The 14,597-nt window shown below is 32.5% G+C and overlaps 4 protein-coding genes across 7 annotated transcripts in view; 2 read left to right on the top strand and 2 right to left on the bottom strand.

The window, feature by feature from the left end:
* Positions 1 to 4,092, bottom strand: part of LOC109596222 (nonsense-mediated mRNA decay factor SMG5) — an 8,485-nt gene extending 4,393 nt beyond the window's left edge. The window contains exons 1-3 of one of the 2 annotated variants that reach the window (XM_020011718.2): positions 3,654 to 4,092; positions 2,158 to 3,535; positions 1,390 to 2,001 (exon numbers count right to left, since the gene is read on the bottom strand). In XM_020011718.2, the coding sequence (XP_019867277.2) occupies positions 1,390 to 2,001; positions 2,158 to 3,535; positions 3,654 to 3,724 (2,061 nt within the window). In that variant the 5' untranslated portion in view covers positions 3,725 to 4,092. Of the gene's footprint in view, positions 1 to 1,389; positions 2,002 to 2,148; positions 3,536 to 3,653 lie in introns of both variants that reach the window. The other variant, XM_049965791.1, reaches the window with a different exon arrangement.
* A 151-nt stretch (positions 4,093 to 4,243) lies between these two features.
* LOC109596210 (mitochondrial-processing peptidase subunit alpha) lies at positions 4,244 to 6,625 on the top strand. Its single transcript, XM_020011706.2, has 8 exons — positions 4,244 to 4,401; positions 4,457 to 4,701; positions 4,757 to 4,836; positions 4,958 to 5,236; positions 5,290 to 5,574; positions 5,631 to 5,836; positions 5,894 to 6,059; positions 6,117 to 6,625. The coding sequence occupies exons 1-8, from the start codon at positions 4,349 to 4,351 to the stop codon at positions 6,420 to 6,422; spliced, it is 1,620 nt and encodes a 539-aa protein (XP_019867265.2). The 5' UTR covers positions 4,244 to 4,348; the 3' UTR covers positions 6,423 to 6,625.
* Positions 6,626 to 8,310: 1,685 nt separating this feature from the next.
* Positions 8,311 to 10,500, top strand: LOC109607666 (general transcription factor IIF subunit 1-like). 3 transcript variants are annotated; one of them, XM_020024139.2, is made up of 8 exons: positions 8,311 to 8,484; positions 8,539 to 8,711; positions 8,822 to 9,058; positions 9,112 to 9,302; positions 9,364 to 9,483; positions 9,537 to 9,887; positions 9,945 to 10,167; positions 10,225 to 10,500. In XM_020024139.2, the coding sequence occupies exons 1-8, from the start codon at positions 8,437 to 8,439 to the stop codon at positions 10,427 to 10,429; spliced, it is 1,548 nt and encodes a 515-aa protein (XP_019879698.2). In that variant the 5' UTR covers positions 8,311 to 8,436; the 3' UTR covers positions 10,430 to 10,500. The 3 variants fall into 3 exon arrangements, with proteins under 3 accessions (XP_019879698.2, XP_049820863.1, XP_049820864.1); XM_049964906.1 differs by having other exon boundaries at positions 9,537 to 10,167; XM_049964907.1 differs by lacking the exon at positions 8,311 to 8,484 and having other exon boundaries at positions 8,631 to 8,768.
* A 101-nt stretch (positions 10,501 to 10,601) lies between these two features.
* Positions 10,602 to 11,717, bottom strand: LOC109607665 (uncharacterized). The gene is made up of 6 exons (XM_020024138.2): positions 11,603 to 11,717; positions 11,332 to 11,474; positions 11,171 to 11,248; positions 11,014 to 11,061; positions 10,931 to 10,952; positions 10,602 to 10,877 (listed from the first exon to the last, which is right to left on the bottom strand). The coding sequence occupies exons 1-6, from the start codon at positions 11,620 to 11,622 to the stop codon at positions 10,715 to 10,717; spliced, it is 474 nt and encodes a 157-aa protein (XP_019879697.1). The 5' UTR covers positions 11,623 to 11,717; the 3' UTR covers positions 10,602 to 10,714.
* Between the last annotated feature and the right edge of the window lie 2,880 nt (positions 11,718 to 14,597).

Genomic DNA, 14,597 nt, shown 5'->3' with positions numbered 1-14,597 from the left:
CATTTTTTAGCCGTTCATAGTCTCGAAAGGCTTGAAACATATTTGAAAGACTATAGATAAAAAATGTTAAACACGGGAAATAGGCATTATTTGTTGTTTGAAAAAATTGCTTAAGTGACGAAAGTGGTTAAAAATCGTCCAATATTCTCTGAAATTTGAAAACCCATCAGCAATAACTCAATTATTTTTATTCCAATCATAAGGAATTAAGTACCGCTTGATCCTTAATTGCCCTAGCAGGGGTTGGAATTTTTGGGATTAAATGAATTATAAATAAAAAATGTAAAATATGTGATATAGGAATGATTTTGCGTTGAAAAGAAAATCTTAAATGGCGAAAGTGTTTGAAAATCGTCAAATATTGCATAAAATATCATCAGTTGCAACTCAGTTATTGTTCCATTTAGGATTAGGTACCATTTGATTTATAACTATAATTTTTTTAATAAATTGTTATTCATCTTAATATAGTGTCTGGTTCATTAGGATTAAGTAAGATGATAAAGGAAAATCATAAATTACCTAAGTAAATGATGACCCAATGAAAAAATAGGATTTTTATCTTCATCGCACTCGAATAACACTAAACATGTTTAAGAATGTTTCTACGTTCTATGTTAAATAATTTTGTTATGTAATGAATAACTAAATGCACATGTTCACATGTTCAATATGAAATGCAAATTCGCTTCCCCCAAGTCGTTTTCCACCCGACAAACTCCCACACCAATTAACCGGTTTAACAGGATCAATCATACATTAGGAAGTAATTAGGAAAAATCACCGACACGGAGGCGGTTCGGACGCTGTGAAGCGGGCCGCGTGGAGCATGTCCATGCGGAAAACGCGCCACGCTGCTCAATCCCATATAGATGCAAATGAGTCTGGTGCGATTCAGACGGCAATTTTCGCGAAATGCGCGTAATTACATCACTTCCGGTTTGTAGACAATCCGCCGCCGCCGCCGCCGTCGTCCTTCTAGGGGGGAAGGAGTCGGTCCCCGTTCCCGGCCCGCTCGCCCGTTCCACTTCCGTCTGCCGGTCCCCGTGTCTCGGGCCGATCTCACGACTCCCCACGCCCGACACTCCACCGCCCCCGGGTTCCTCTTTAATTAAGACAGACTCCCGGCGACAACGAGGCCGTTCCGCGCATTTTCATCGGCTGCCAACGTGTGCACGCCGAGAAACTGGGGATACGTGCAAATTTTATGGATTGAATGCGGGGTTGATTCCCGGATATTACCTAATTGCATTGCTAGACCGACAAACTTTCATTTGAACGAGTATCGATTATATATAATTAATGCAAATGCACGAAAGTATTGTTTTGACAAAGAAAACAATTCCTGTGAATTTTAATTTTAATTATGTATAATTCAAAGTTACCCACCAATTCGTCGGTGATGGCAGACGGTAATTTAACAGCTTGCTCTTCTTCGCCGAAATTGCATTCAAAGACGTTATTATCCTCGTCAAAGGAAACGCAACACTCCTCCAAGCTCATCAGGTATTTTCCAAATGAAATTAACTTGACTATCCGAATTACAGTTTCGTCTTTGGCGGTGAAGCTTCTGTTATGGATGAAGTTCCAATCCAGATGGGTGTGTGCCTCTTTTAACACGTCTATTCCTTTAAGCACCACATCCTCCGGCAACGGTATTTTGCTCTCTCTCGACATAATTTCGGAAACTTTCATACCCATTCCGGCAATCTTTGGATTAGCGAGATTAATGTTGATTAGGTTCAACAAAAGTGTTATTTGACGAAAGAGTCTCTTGGTATTGGCCGCGCAGGATTTCATCACGTCCGGCTGGTACCGCAGCCAATCATTCAAAACCTTAATGCTCTGCAAGTTGGTCTCCTCCCCAATTATTTCCAGCATATCATTGACGTCCATCCTCTGAACTTTTTTCGTTATTTGCTCGGACTTGTCGTCTTTGGCGGTGTTTTCCGTTGGTGTAACGCAGTCCTCTGGCGTCTCGCCTTTTGATTCATCCAACTCCTGTTAATTTAACATCAATAAATTCAATTCATTATCGTCTACATTACACATATATGTAGTAAAATCAAATTGATAATATTATTCTTATAACAAAATTTAGTATGTTTAAAGTAAAGTTAATAAACATAAACAAACATTTACACTCACTTTTATTACCTCACCCTCTTCATCACTTGATGGTGCCAAAACGTCCTCGGCATCAGAAATGAAGGAGTCGTCAGAGCTGCTGTAATCGTCTTCCATGTTTTCACTATGTTCAGATTCATCTTCACTATCATCTTTGGCAGGTTTTCTGCGTCTCAGTTTGGTTTTAGATTTTCTTGGACCAAGAATTAAATCTTTGATAATGCCAGTTTTCTGATCACTTATTATTTCTTCACTTAGAGGGTAATTTAGAACACTTTCTTGGATGTGATTAGTTACATTTTGAATAATTTGAGAATATATTCCCAAAGTGAAAGCAATCAAGGTAGAAAGATGAGGTGGATTATCAGATTTCAACTTGGAAATGCATAATAAACAAATTACTACGATTTTAAATAAAATATCATTACTCAGATATGATGGTGAAGAGCTAGAGTCAGTTTCATCTGAATCAACATCTGTAGGTGTTTCTCCACTTTCACTATTTGTGGGTTTTATATAGCTTAAACATTCTTCCAGATTTTTATATGTCTGATGACACAAGTTGTATACCTTAGAAACTTTTTTATTAAAATACCATATGTCAATTAACAGTAAAAATCTCGCTATAAAGCGCTTTATATTCTCAGTCTTACCAGGTTCAATTATGCAATCATCAGTGTTCTGATTCTCATCTGGAAGCTGTTCTATGAATTTGGAATTTTTGTCAAATAAACTATGTAGATTATTGGAAGTTCCTTCAAAAGAAACTTTACAGGCCAGACATCTGATATAATGATATACAGCATCTAAAAACTGGTTTCGATTCATTGCCAAAGTACCCATTTGATTATGTGGCATTCCATAGTCTGGTTTATAAGATATTGCTTGTAAATAATATCTGATAGCCAATGTAGGCTCCCAGTCTGGATAAATTTCCAGCTTGTACCTACTTAAGTCTCCCAAGTATATTAAACATTGATGTACAGCTAATTGGGCCCACTCCAGAATTTCTGGGCGTATGTCTGAAGAATCTGAACTTTTCTTAATTTGTAGTGGAAAGTCTATAACATTGCCCAAATTTAAAATAAACTCAGTCTGCAGCTTTGATAGTAAATGATGGTAATATCCTATTCCACCGTTAATGTGTGTTTGCAAATTAGAAATTTCCTCTGGCGTGTATTCATTTTTTCTCAATCTCTTTGCATTTGAGACGACATCATAAAATCCCTTACGCCATAACAATTCTTCTCCTTTTTTGCCATAAAGCGTCGGATCCGAAAAAATCAACCGTTCGCAATAATCACAAAATTTTCTCCGTTGCAATAGTAAATTCGGAGAGAATAATTCCCCGATGTTGCGGGCACAACTTCTTGCATCGTCTAAACGCTTTGCTTGTTCACTTATTGTTCTGAAATATAACAAATTAGGTTAGGAGCGTATAAAAAAAATGTGAGGTTAGAACGAAATGAACAAATGATTGTGCAACGATATGCAATAGGTGTTAATTGATAGGTTGACGCACATACCTATATAATTTTTTTGAGAGCTCTTGGCCCTGACTTTGATGAATATCAGCACTGTTATATACTTTCTTCATTTCAACTCATTTTAAATACTGGTCAAGAATTCAACAACTTTATTTCCATGCTCGTCGATTCCAGTTTCCACATGCTAGCACAAATCATTGTTTTATCATTCTGAGCTCCACAAATGTATTTTGACACCATCACAATTTCTTATCAGTCCACATAGAATGTTCATGGCCAATAAATCGGTCAATTATTTAATTTCGCTTACATCTGTCGGATAATTTTGGCAACAATTTTAAAAATGATTCAAGGGGCCATCTATGTTTCGATTCACAAAAATGGTAATTTATCTCGATCTTAACAATGCAAATTTACTTTCCGATGAAAACGTACTTGTTTTACGAATTGTTACTGCTATTGCGTTTCAATTTACATTACAAAGTTTTCTAAATATAACACACACACAAACAAATAAAAATAAAAGCGAATTCAGTTTCCTTTGTGAATTTGACATAAGTAATATGTCATGACACTCACTGCTAGATGACACTAGAAGTTTTTAAATGACATTGCCAGTAAATTTTCTTTCAAATTTCTTCTTTATCGGTTCAGTTATGCAGCCCGAGTAATGTCAGTTCTTGCATCTCAAAATTAATAAAAAGTAACCAATCAATTACAAATAAACTCTCTAAATGGCTCTTCAAGCGATTAAAGATTTATCTAAACATGTCCTGCAAACACAAAAGTAAGTTTGAAATTCTATCATAACCTAGCTTTTGCAAAATAGTGTTCTCTTTTAGATTATTGAATTCCAAATATGATTGTTCAAAGTACATTGCATTTAAATCATATTGCGATCAGCGAAATGAACCACCAAAACCTAAAGTTACTGACATGCCCTCAATGTCTGAACCTGTACCTGGACTCCCAACACCTATATTCTCAACATTTAAAGAACAAGACCAAACAACAGAAGTTACAGTTTTGAAAAATGGCTTAACTGTTGCCTCAGAAAGTAGATTTGGTGAATTTTGCACTGTGGGAGGTAAACCTTGACAATCAAATTAATAGAATTTATTTTTATACAAATTGGATTTCAGTAATCATTGATTCTGGATCACGGTATGAAGTGGCTTATCCTAGTGGAATTTCGCATTTCTTGGAAAAGTTAGCCTTTAATGTGAGTCTACACTTTAGTAAATTATATTTCAGAGATTTTGATTTAACTAGATACATAATTAGACAATTTCAGTTCTGCTGTCCAAAATTATTAAATATTATAATTGAATATATTGTTTTAGTCAACACTGCAATTTCCAAATCGTGTTGAAATGCTAAATAAGTTGGAAAAGCATGGTGGCATATGCGACAGTCAAGCATCAAGAGATACATTTATTCATGCTGCATCTGCATACTCAACTGGCCTGGATGATGTTATTCAACTGCTGGCAGAGGCAACATTGAGGCCCCAAATTACTGATGAAGAAGTGAATGAGGCAAGGCAGGCAATACATTTTGAGCTTGAATCACTGAACATGAGACCAGAACAAGAAACACTTTTAATGGATATGGTTCATAGAGTAAGTTGTGTATATAAATATTTGTATTTGTTTGCTTATAAATGTTGTTTTAGGCAGCATATAGAGATAACACATTGGGTCTTCCAAAGATTTGTCCAGCTAATAACATAAATAAAATTAACAGAGAAACTCTGTTTACTTATCTTTACCATCATTACACACCTAACAGAATGGTTGTTGCTGGTGTTGGTGTGGAGCATCAGAAATTGGTTGACATTGTGCAGAAGTACTTTGTTGACATTAAGCCCATTTGGGAGGTACATGATTTAGTCTCACCAATAAATAAAAAAATCTCTCTGGATAACAGTATAGCACAGTACACTGGTGGAATAATTCAGGTATATTTATTTCAGTCTTTTAAATAATGTTAATTAAATTATGTTTTAATTCACAGGAAGAGTGTGAAATACCACAGTTTGCATCAGCAGGATTACCACTACTATGCCATGTTATGATTGGTTTAGAAGGATACTCACATCAAGACAAGGACTTCATAGCAATGTGTGTGTTAAATATGATGATGGGAGGTGGAGGATCCTTCAGTGCAGGTGGGCCAGGCAAAGGAATGTACACCAGACTATATACAAATGTTTTAAATAGGTAGTATAGTTAAAAATACGTTTTCAGACAATGTTTATTATATTTAAACATTTACAGATATCACTGGATGTTCAGTGCAACAGCTTATAACCATGCTTATACTGACTCTGGACTATTTTGCATACATGCTAGTGCTCCACCTGCAAACATTAGAGACATGGTAGAAATAATTGTTAAGGAGATGGTAGCCATGACTGGAAATGTTACAGACCATGAATTAAGGGTAAAGACCAGTCAAATGAAAAACAAAATATAATATGTAATTGTAATTCATTTTCAGAGGGCAAAAACTCAGCTGCAGTCAATGTTATTAATGAACTTGGAATCCAGACCAGTAATGTTTGAGGATATAGGCAGGCAAGTGTTAATCACTGGACACAGGAAACGGCCGCAACACTTCATAGATGAGATTGAAAAGGTCACAAAGGATGACATTGTTGCAGTAGCAAAGAAATTGTTGAGTTCACAACCTGCTGTGTCAGCCAGAGGAGATCTCAGAAAAATGCCTAGTATAGAATACATCCAAGCAGGATTATCCGATGCGGAGGGAAGATTGCCGGGTAGAAAATTATCATTGTTCCGTTAGTTTGGGACATTAAAGCAATATTGATTCAGTTGTGATCAAATTTGATTTACATCAGACCTGTGAATTTGAAACATTATTGTTTAGGAAATACATAAATAATGAAATATTGTCGATGGACTTTTATCACATCATCGCAACAATATGATGTTATTGTACTGATGTTATGTATATATTTTTATAATAAGATCCTATTATAACTGCAAGTTTTTGTTGTTTATTTCGAATGATTTTAAATAAAAAATGTATTTAAACTTAGTCTTCCATATATCATGTAACACTCTTGTTTTGCAACATTTGTGACATAAAAAATTTCCATCTAATAGTAACTTGCTGGTTTGATAATATAGATTAGTTTCATAGCTTTCATTCTAGGTTCAATTAGAATATAATTTTTTCAAATTACTTTATTGTAGTATTAAGGAAGCGAAGATGAAGACGATCTATTTCAATTAAATACATATAAAAAAATGAAATTTAAATGTTGAATATATACTGTGCGTCAAAATTAACTCATACTTTTATAAATGGACTAGTGAAGGTAAATTATTAAACATTTTAAATGAAAATGTTGATTTTATTCAAAAAAAAAAATCAGTAACTAAAAAGAAATTATTTCTAAAAACCTACCAACTTTAAACTAAATAAAGTAAAATTAATAACGACTATTTCCTCCTCAGACATTATCTACAGCTTGACAACGATCTCTCAAGCCAAAAATAAATGAGGGAATTGGGTGCTGAATGATTTCATTCTAAAAAAAGATCATCTAAGTTGTTTGAAAGGTTTTAAAGTTCTCTCAAACTACTTATTACATAGCACATGTGATCCCTTGGATTGAGGTCTGCACTGGGAGATCAAACCACTATCTCTTGACGTACTGATGGATCACTCTGGCTGCATACGGTCTGGCATTATCCTGCGTCAACATAAAATTATTTCCAACAAATTGTACAAATGGACATGATTTTCTGAAATCTCTATGCCTAATGTATCGTTGTACAGTTAGCCGTCTTCTATCCACTAGTACTAACTCAGTAAGAGGTTTCACAAATGTGAAAGCCACCCTAACCATTACAGAGCCACCTCCGTACGTCACTATGGAAAGCGATCTTAGTCGTGGTTTGTAGTCCTTCTTTTACCCCGACCTAGTCTTCTTGTATTGTTATCAGTTTTTGTAAACTGTCTCAACTCAGAAGTCTGTTGTTTGGTTTACAATGAATCATTGAGCCAATTGAGCTTGAGTGTAGCTTCATATTAATTACGATTTTGCATATGTTGATTCATTCATACGAAAATTATAAACTTGTGATATAGTGAGGACGCCCAGGTAATAAATTGTCTAATTTATTTTGTTTAAAAACGCAAATATTTTCTATAATTCTATTGATAAAAAATGACAGTAAGATAGAACTAATATTTTTCAATCTATTAAAAATATATATTCTTAATAATCGTGTAAAAATGGAAAACTATTTAATCAGGGTAATCCCGTGATATCTTGTTAGTACTTGAGCATTCAATATTTTGGGTAAACTCTATTTTGTACTTATCCATTACTCTCTATTCTTCAGTATAATCATCCATCTATCCAAATAACTAGGAAATATTTGAATATTTTATTTAAATTGTTTTATGAGTATAATTCTAGTGCTCCTTGAATAAATATTTTCTTTTCTTTTGACTAATTATACCATAATATGTAACAGATTAACAAAAAATAATTAAATGCGAATAATATCCACTGCAGCCTAGAGGCATATTCAGAGATACATATGTCTCATAGAAAATCTTAGAAAAAAAAAAAAACAAAATTTTACATCTATGGTATCTATGGGTGATTTGTGGTATCTATGCAATCGGTTTACACAATTTCATTGCATAGGTTTTCTATGTCATTGCAACTGTCAGAAACCTCTACAAACGTATGTATAAACGCAGAACAACAAAACTCTAAATATAGTGAAAGTGATTTCGCTGTTCTGTATTCGTGCTTTTGCAAAAGAAATTTGCAATAATGTCGTCGTCATCAATGACAAGCACAAGTTCTGGTTCCCAGTCAAAGGTATAATATGACTTAACCTTAAAATGCATGTTGTAAATATTTAATTGTTTTTAGCCAGCCACGGTTCAGGAATTTGGTATTCGTGTACCGAAAAATGTCGCCAAACGGTATCATGTTATGCGATTCAATGGCACCCTGGACGTGGATTTTGAAAAATGGACACAAGTTAAAATGGAACGAGAGAACAACATGAAAGAATACAAAGGCGTTGATGAAGACCAGCCCAAGTAAATAAATGAATTAATTGAATTTTATACTAGTAAAATGCTCTGGATAATATCCAGGTACTTTTAATTATATGTGATATAATAACACACAAACACTTCATAATTTATAGGTTTGGTGCTGGTTCAGAGTTTGGCAGAGAAGCTAAAGAAGAAGCTAGACGAAAAAAACTGGGTATAGTAGCAAGAAAATATAGGGCAGATGATCAACCATGGATATTAAAGTCATATGGTAGTACAGTTAAGAAGTTTAAAGGGATTCGAGAGGGTGGTGTTTCAGAAAATACAGCATATTATGTCTTCACACATGCTGAAGATGGAGCAATTGAAGCTTTTCCCTTACATGAATGGTAAAAGAATCAAACATTAAAGAAATATACAAATATAATTTGAATGTTTGCAGGTATAAATTCCAACCTATACAGAGATATAAAGCTTTGTCAGCTGAAGAAGCTGAAGAAGAGTTCAATAAGCGCAACAAGCATTTGAATTACTTCTCTCTCATGTTGAGGAAGAGGCTTAAAGGTGATGAGGATACTGAATTGGAGGAGGGAGAAGAAAAAGCCAAGAAGGGATCATCAAAGAAGGATAAAGGTATATTAATTCAGTAAATTGGAATTTCTCTGTCTCAAATGATTTATAATCTACATTTCAGAATTGAAGATATCTGAAATGGATGAATGGATGGAGAGTTCAGAAAATGATTCTGAAGATGAGGAAAAAAATGAGGAGGATGATGAAGAAAATGATAAGAAGAAAAAGAAGAATAAGAAAGGTACAAATAAATAATTAATAAAATAAACAAGTTTTGACTTGCAACATTTTTAGTTGATCCAAAGAAGGGAAAGAAGAAGCGTGATACTGATGTGGAGGCTTTTGAAGAATCTGATGATGGTGATGGAGAAGGGAGGGAATTAGATTATATTAGTGACAGTAGTGAGAGTGAACCTGAGAATACAAATTTGGAAAGTGTGGCTGAAGAAAAAGCTTTACGTAAACTACTTACATCAGATGAAGATTCTGAGAATGATTCTGAAAAATCTGACAAAGAACAAAGTAATGATGATGAAGAAAACAAGGAAAAGGAAGGGGAAAAGAAGGAGGACAAACCTGATGGTGATAAAAAAAAGAAGAACAAGAAAAAGGTTAAGAAAGAGGAGAAAAAGGAACTTAAGAAAGGTAATGAAATAATAATATCACAAAATAACTGTAATAAGAATGTTCCTTCTTCCATAGATGATGATGATCCATTTAGTTCAGATAGTAGCACAGATGAAGATGTTAAAAAGAAAAAAACTGATAAGAAAGGTAAAAAAGAAGAAAAAGAAACTGGAAGTGCGAATAATTCCCGTGCTGCAACACCGACTGATAATAAGAGGAAATTGATTAATGATACATTGGCTGGTCCATCTGTAAAGAAACCAAAGCTTGAGCTTGCAAATTACATCCCTGGATCAATGTAATATTTTATAAAATATTTATTTTATTGTATAACTATTTAATTTTATTGTTTTAGTGAATCTGGTATTACTGAAGATGCTGTGCGGAAATATCTGATGCGTAAGCCAATGACCACAACTGAGTTATTACAGAAGTTCAAATCTAAGAAAACTGGCTTATCTAGTGAGCAATTGGTCAATATAATGACACAAATTTTGAAAAAAATCAATCCTGTAAAACAAACTCTCAAGGGGAAAATGTATTTATCCATCAAAGCATAATTTTCATATATCTTGTTGCTGTTAATAAAATATGTCCTATTTATTATGGAAATATATGAATCGTTTTTTAATGTTTATATTAAAATTGCACAAAATTCATGACCCAACTCATTAAATTTTAAAAAGAAAGTTATTTCTTACACTGAATATTATATCATTAAATAATAGCCTATTTGTACTAGACAATTTTATTAATTACAAAATACAAATTACATATAAATAATTAATTCTCAATCATATCAGTATAAAAGTCAAATAAAATAATTGTTAATATAAAATATAAAGTTATAAAACTGTAGCTCGACAAGTCGGACACGTCCTTTTTTGGGCCAGCCAATTCTTGGTACAGTGGGAATGAAAGCGATGACCGCAATTTAGTTGATATCTATCCTTATCTAATTTACTCAAGCAAATAACACATGTTTCTATTTTTGAAGAAGTACCTGAGCTAAATTTCACATCATTGTTATCAAATTATTAGATGACAAATTGAGTACTCACCTCATTTTATATTTGCATGTATCTGTCAAAAGAGAAACATAAAATATTTAAATTTTATTTAAAACAATTATGACATTAATTACCTTTTGTACAGGGAGTAGTCGCCACTTTTGGTCTTGGTGAAACAGTCTCTACATACATAAAAAAAATATTTATTTTAAAAACAATAAAATGGTTTAAAATATATTTTTACACATTATAACACAACACCTCGAGAAAAGTTAAATACATAATATATACCTTTTGATGAACTCGTGCCATTCGTTAATTTTGGTAATTTCGGTAATTTTGGTAATTTTGGCGAGAGTTTATTGACTTCTATAAATATAACATTATTAAAAATTAAGAATTATAAAAATAAATAATTTAATAAAAAAATATTTTAGAAGTGTTTTTCTTACCACCTCCTTTTTTTACTTTTAATAAAAGATGTAACTCATAATTTTCCCGAACAATTTTGTATTTATCGTCGTAACTTCCTGACCTGCAGACTTCTCTTTTTACACCTGAATACAATGTTTCTTTTACAATGCGTTTGTCAGGCCTAAAAATTTTCTCATTAATGATTATTTTTGCTTTAGTATTATGTTAAATTCAAAAGAGTACTTAATAGGTAAACCTATTTACGAATATCTAAATATAATGAATAACTTACTTAAATTGATTACTTACTTTAAATTATTAGGATCCATTTCTATAAATTTTTACGTATGAAAAATAATATTCTTTACGGCACCGCAAGCAATGCACTTATGAATGGTGACTGATAAAAGTGTATTAAACGTGTAAAAAGTGCTAATATGATACAAAAAGAATTATCACTTATTAATATACAGTGTTGTATCTTTATTCAATTAACGACATATACCTTCATATAAAATTTTATAAATGTATTAAAATTTTATGGGAAAATGTATGTATGTATTAAACTATTGAAAATTAGTTATTTAACTACTACAGCTAATTAAGCTTTTATAAATTAATTTTAAACTAAAATGAAATAAAACATTAATTATCCATAGAGAAGAGATGCTTGATGAAAAGGCTTGTACTTGATGCAAAATTTAATTTCAATTTTTTTAAAATTTTGATCGAAATGTAATTTCCATGCGCTTTTGTTTGAACATTTAAAAATCGATATTTTATTCCGATTAGTTTTTCCCACTGAACATTGTATTATTTGGTGAAACAACAAATATAAATTGCGTGAGTTCATATTGGTAATTTACAATGCTAGTTTATAATTAGTTTTTTCATTTTTAAAGCAACCTATATTAACTGGTCATCATAAAAAATGGTGGATGCGCCGTATATAAAAAAAATAATTACTTTTATTAATAGACACGCTTTTAAAAATTTGAATGATTTGTGTAAAATTTCATATTTATAATTCATATACGACTTAACAATATTCTATTTGGCTGCTGTTTTATTTGAACTCAAGAATACGTAAAGTATAATGTTATAATGAGATTTTAAATAATTTTATAAAAATTTCCCAGAACATTAAAAATTTATAAATGAAATTTTAAAAATGAGATATCGTGTTGGCCGCGTAGTCGAAAATTGTTTACAAAAAAGCCCGGAGATTAGCATAACAAACACTCCCCTGTAATTTATAAACTGAAAGTTTTAAAAATCTCGTTCCCCAGACTAATTTATATTCCTTGTGATTATCCGCGGCCGGGATTATCATCGACGAGGTGTTAGACAAAAATGCGTGTTACGCCGACCTGGAAACACAAAGCAACTGGCGGCGAAGAAACGGTGGAACACGCGCAAGAAGCCGCCAGATTTGAGTAATGCTCAGTCGGCAGGAGGCCGCCATGTAGAAAGCATGCCTCCTAATGGAGCATCCTGTAGGCAGGACGACACGTAGATTTAGGTTTTTTATTCGTACGATGGGTATGTGGACAGTGTACGAAATGCGGAACAATGTTAGATGAACAGTTTAAGCGGACATTTTTCAGAGCATATCCGGAATCCAGCACTAAGAGTAAGCCTCGATGTTTTTCTCTGTGTCTCTATGCCGGAAATTGTATGTGTAGATCTGTGTGACGGAATGCTGCTACGGATTAAGTGTTGTGGTTTATGTTGTTCTCTTCTCGGGTCTTTATCCGGCGAGCGACGGCATAAATGGTGGATTTCGAAAGCTCGTCATGTACATGGAATTATTTACTAGCAACTTGTTGCAGTCGACATGGATGATAACGGGTGATTAAATTATTATTACCAAGATGCATACCTAGAATCCTTAGCAATGCGAAATATTCATGTCCATTAATATTAATGGTCCGATTCAGAACCATTACATAGCGCACTGTTACCATCATATTTCTTCGATTATTAATCAGAATGGTGAAAAACAACTAGGAACATATTGATTAAGCATCGCAATTTTTTACAGTCTCTTTATGAGTGCAACTAAAAATGTGACAAAATAAAATTTCATTAATTCTGTGGTTTTTAATATAACTACAAAAATGAAAAAATTTAGAATTTATTATTCTTATCTCATAAATTTTTGAAAATATCTTCAATATTTAATATTTTTAAAAAAGCTTGTGTAAAATAAAAATTTCACTACAAACAGTGCTTTGTGTAATGAATAAAATAACAGTCAAGTCGCAATGACTAGAAGTTATTTGTTACAGGTGGAAAAAGTGTTATATAAAAGACTTTTATTACATAATTTCTTTGTTATTGTCCAGTTTATTTTGTGCAATGCTCCTTCAATACCTCTTTGTCAGCTTTATGTATAAAGTTATTAAATTCAGTCTACCACTTAATTCCTGTTGGTTAGCATGTGCAGTTTAGCTTAAGTTTTTTATAATTTTAGTTATTGTATTTTATAAAGGTAAGTATATGAACTTATGAAAATATTACATATATTGTTAACATAACAAAAAATGTACAATATTGTAATATTTGTATTACGCATGCGCAAGTATATTAAATGTAACCTCATTATTTTTTTCCAGAAGAAAATTAATGAGATTTCTTGTATTTAACAAATACAATGAATTTGTTTTGGAATATGAATTCATTAAACTTACTGATCAAATATATCAACATATATATAGAAAGCAATAAAATCCCTTGGGGATTACATGTCACAAAACAAATTTCTGAGACTTAACTGACAATCCTAGACATGTATACAGACATCGTTGAGTGGATGTCAAAGAAAAAGATATTTATTTTCTTTGAATTTAATATATTTAACCGTAACGTGTAGGAATTGACATCTTTATAATATAAAACATACATTTCACTGGTGATATATAAAACAAATTAAAATAGTAGTTGGTAGCTTTCAAATCTGCCTACTTGTTGATAATAAATCGGAAAACACTTTGTAATCAATTAGTACCATAATTCCAACCTAGTTAAATTACCTACCTCACTACTGGGTGAAAACAGTAATTAAAATACCACAGGGTGAATTTCAAATACTATACTCCAATTTGCTGGTTGTATTTTCAAAGCTCTAACTGTAAATGGACTCGAGAGGAAATTATAGAATCCTTACAGGTCGGCAGTTCAGTCGTCATTTTACTGAAGGTTCGGTGAATAAATACATTGTTTTAGATAGATGTCTGAAGGTTCGGTGAATAAATACTCTGTTTTAGATAGATGTCTGATTATACAAAATATTAAATTAATC

Source organism: Aethina tumida, chromosome 3 (genome assembly GCF_024364675.1).
Source record: "Aethina tumida isolate Nest 87 chromosome 3, icAetTumi1.1, whole genome shotgun sequence".
Classification (NCBI taxonomy): domain Eukaryota; kingdom Metazoa; phylum Arthropoda; class Insecta; order Coleoptera; family Nitidulidae; genus Aethina; species Aethina tumida.
The sequence above is the reverse complement of the archived record's forward strand: the minus strand, read 5'-3'. Positions and strand labels throughout refer to the sequence as shown.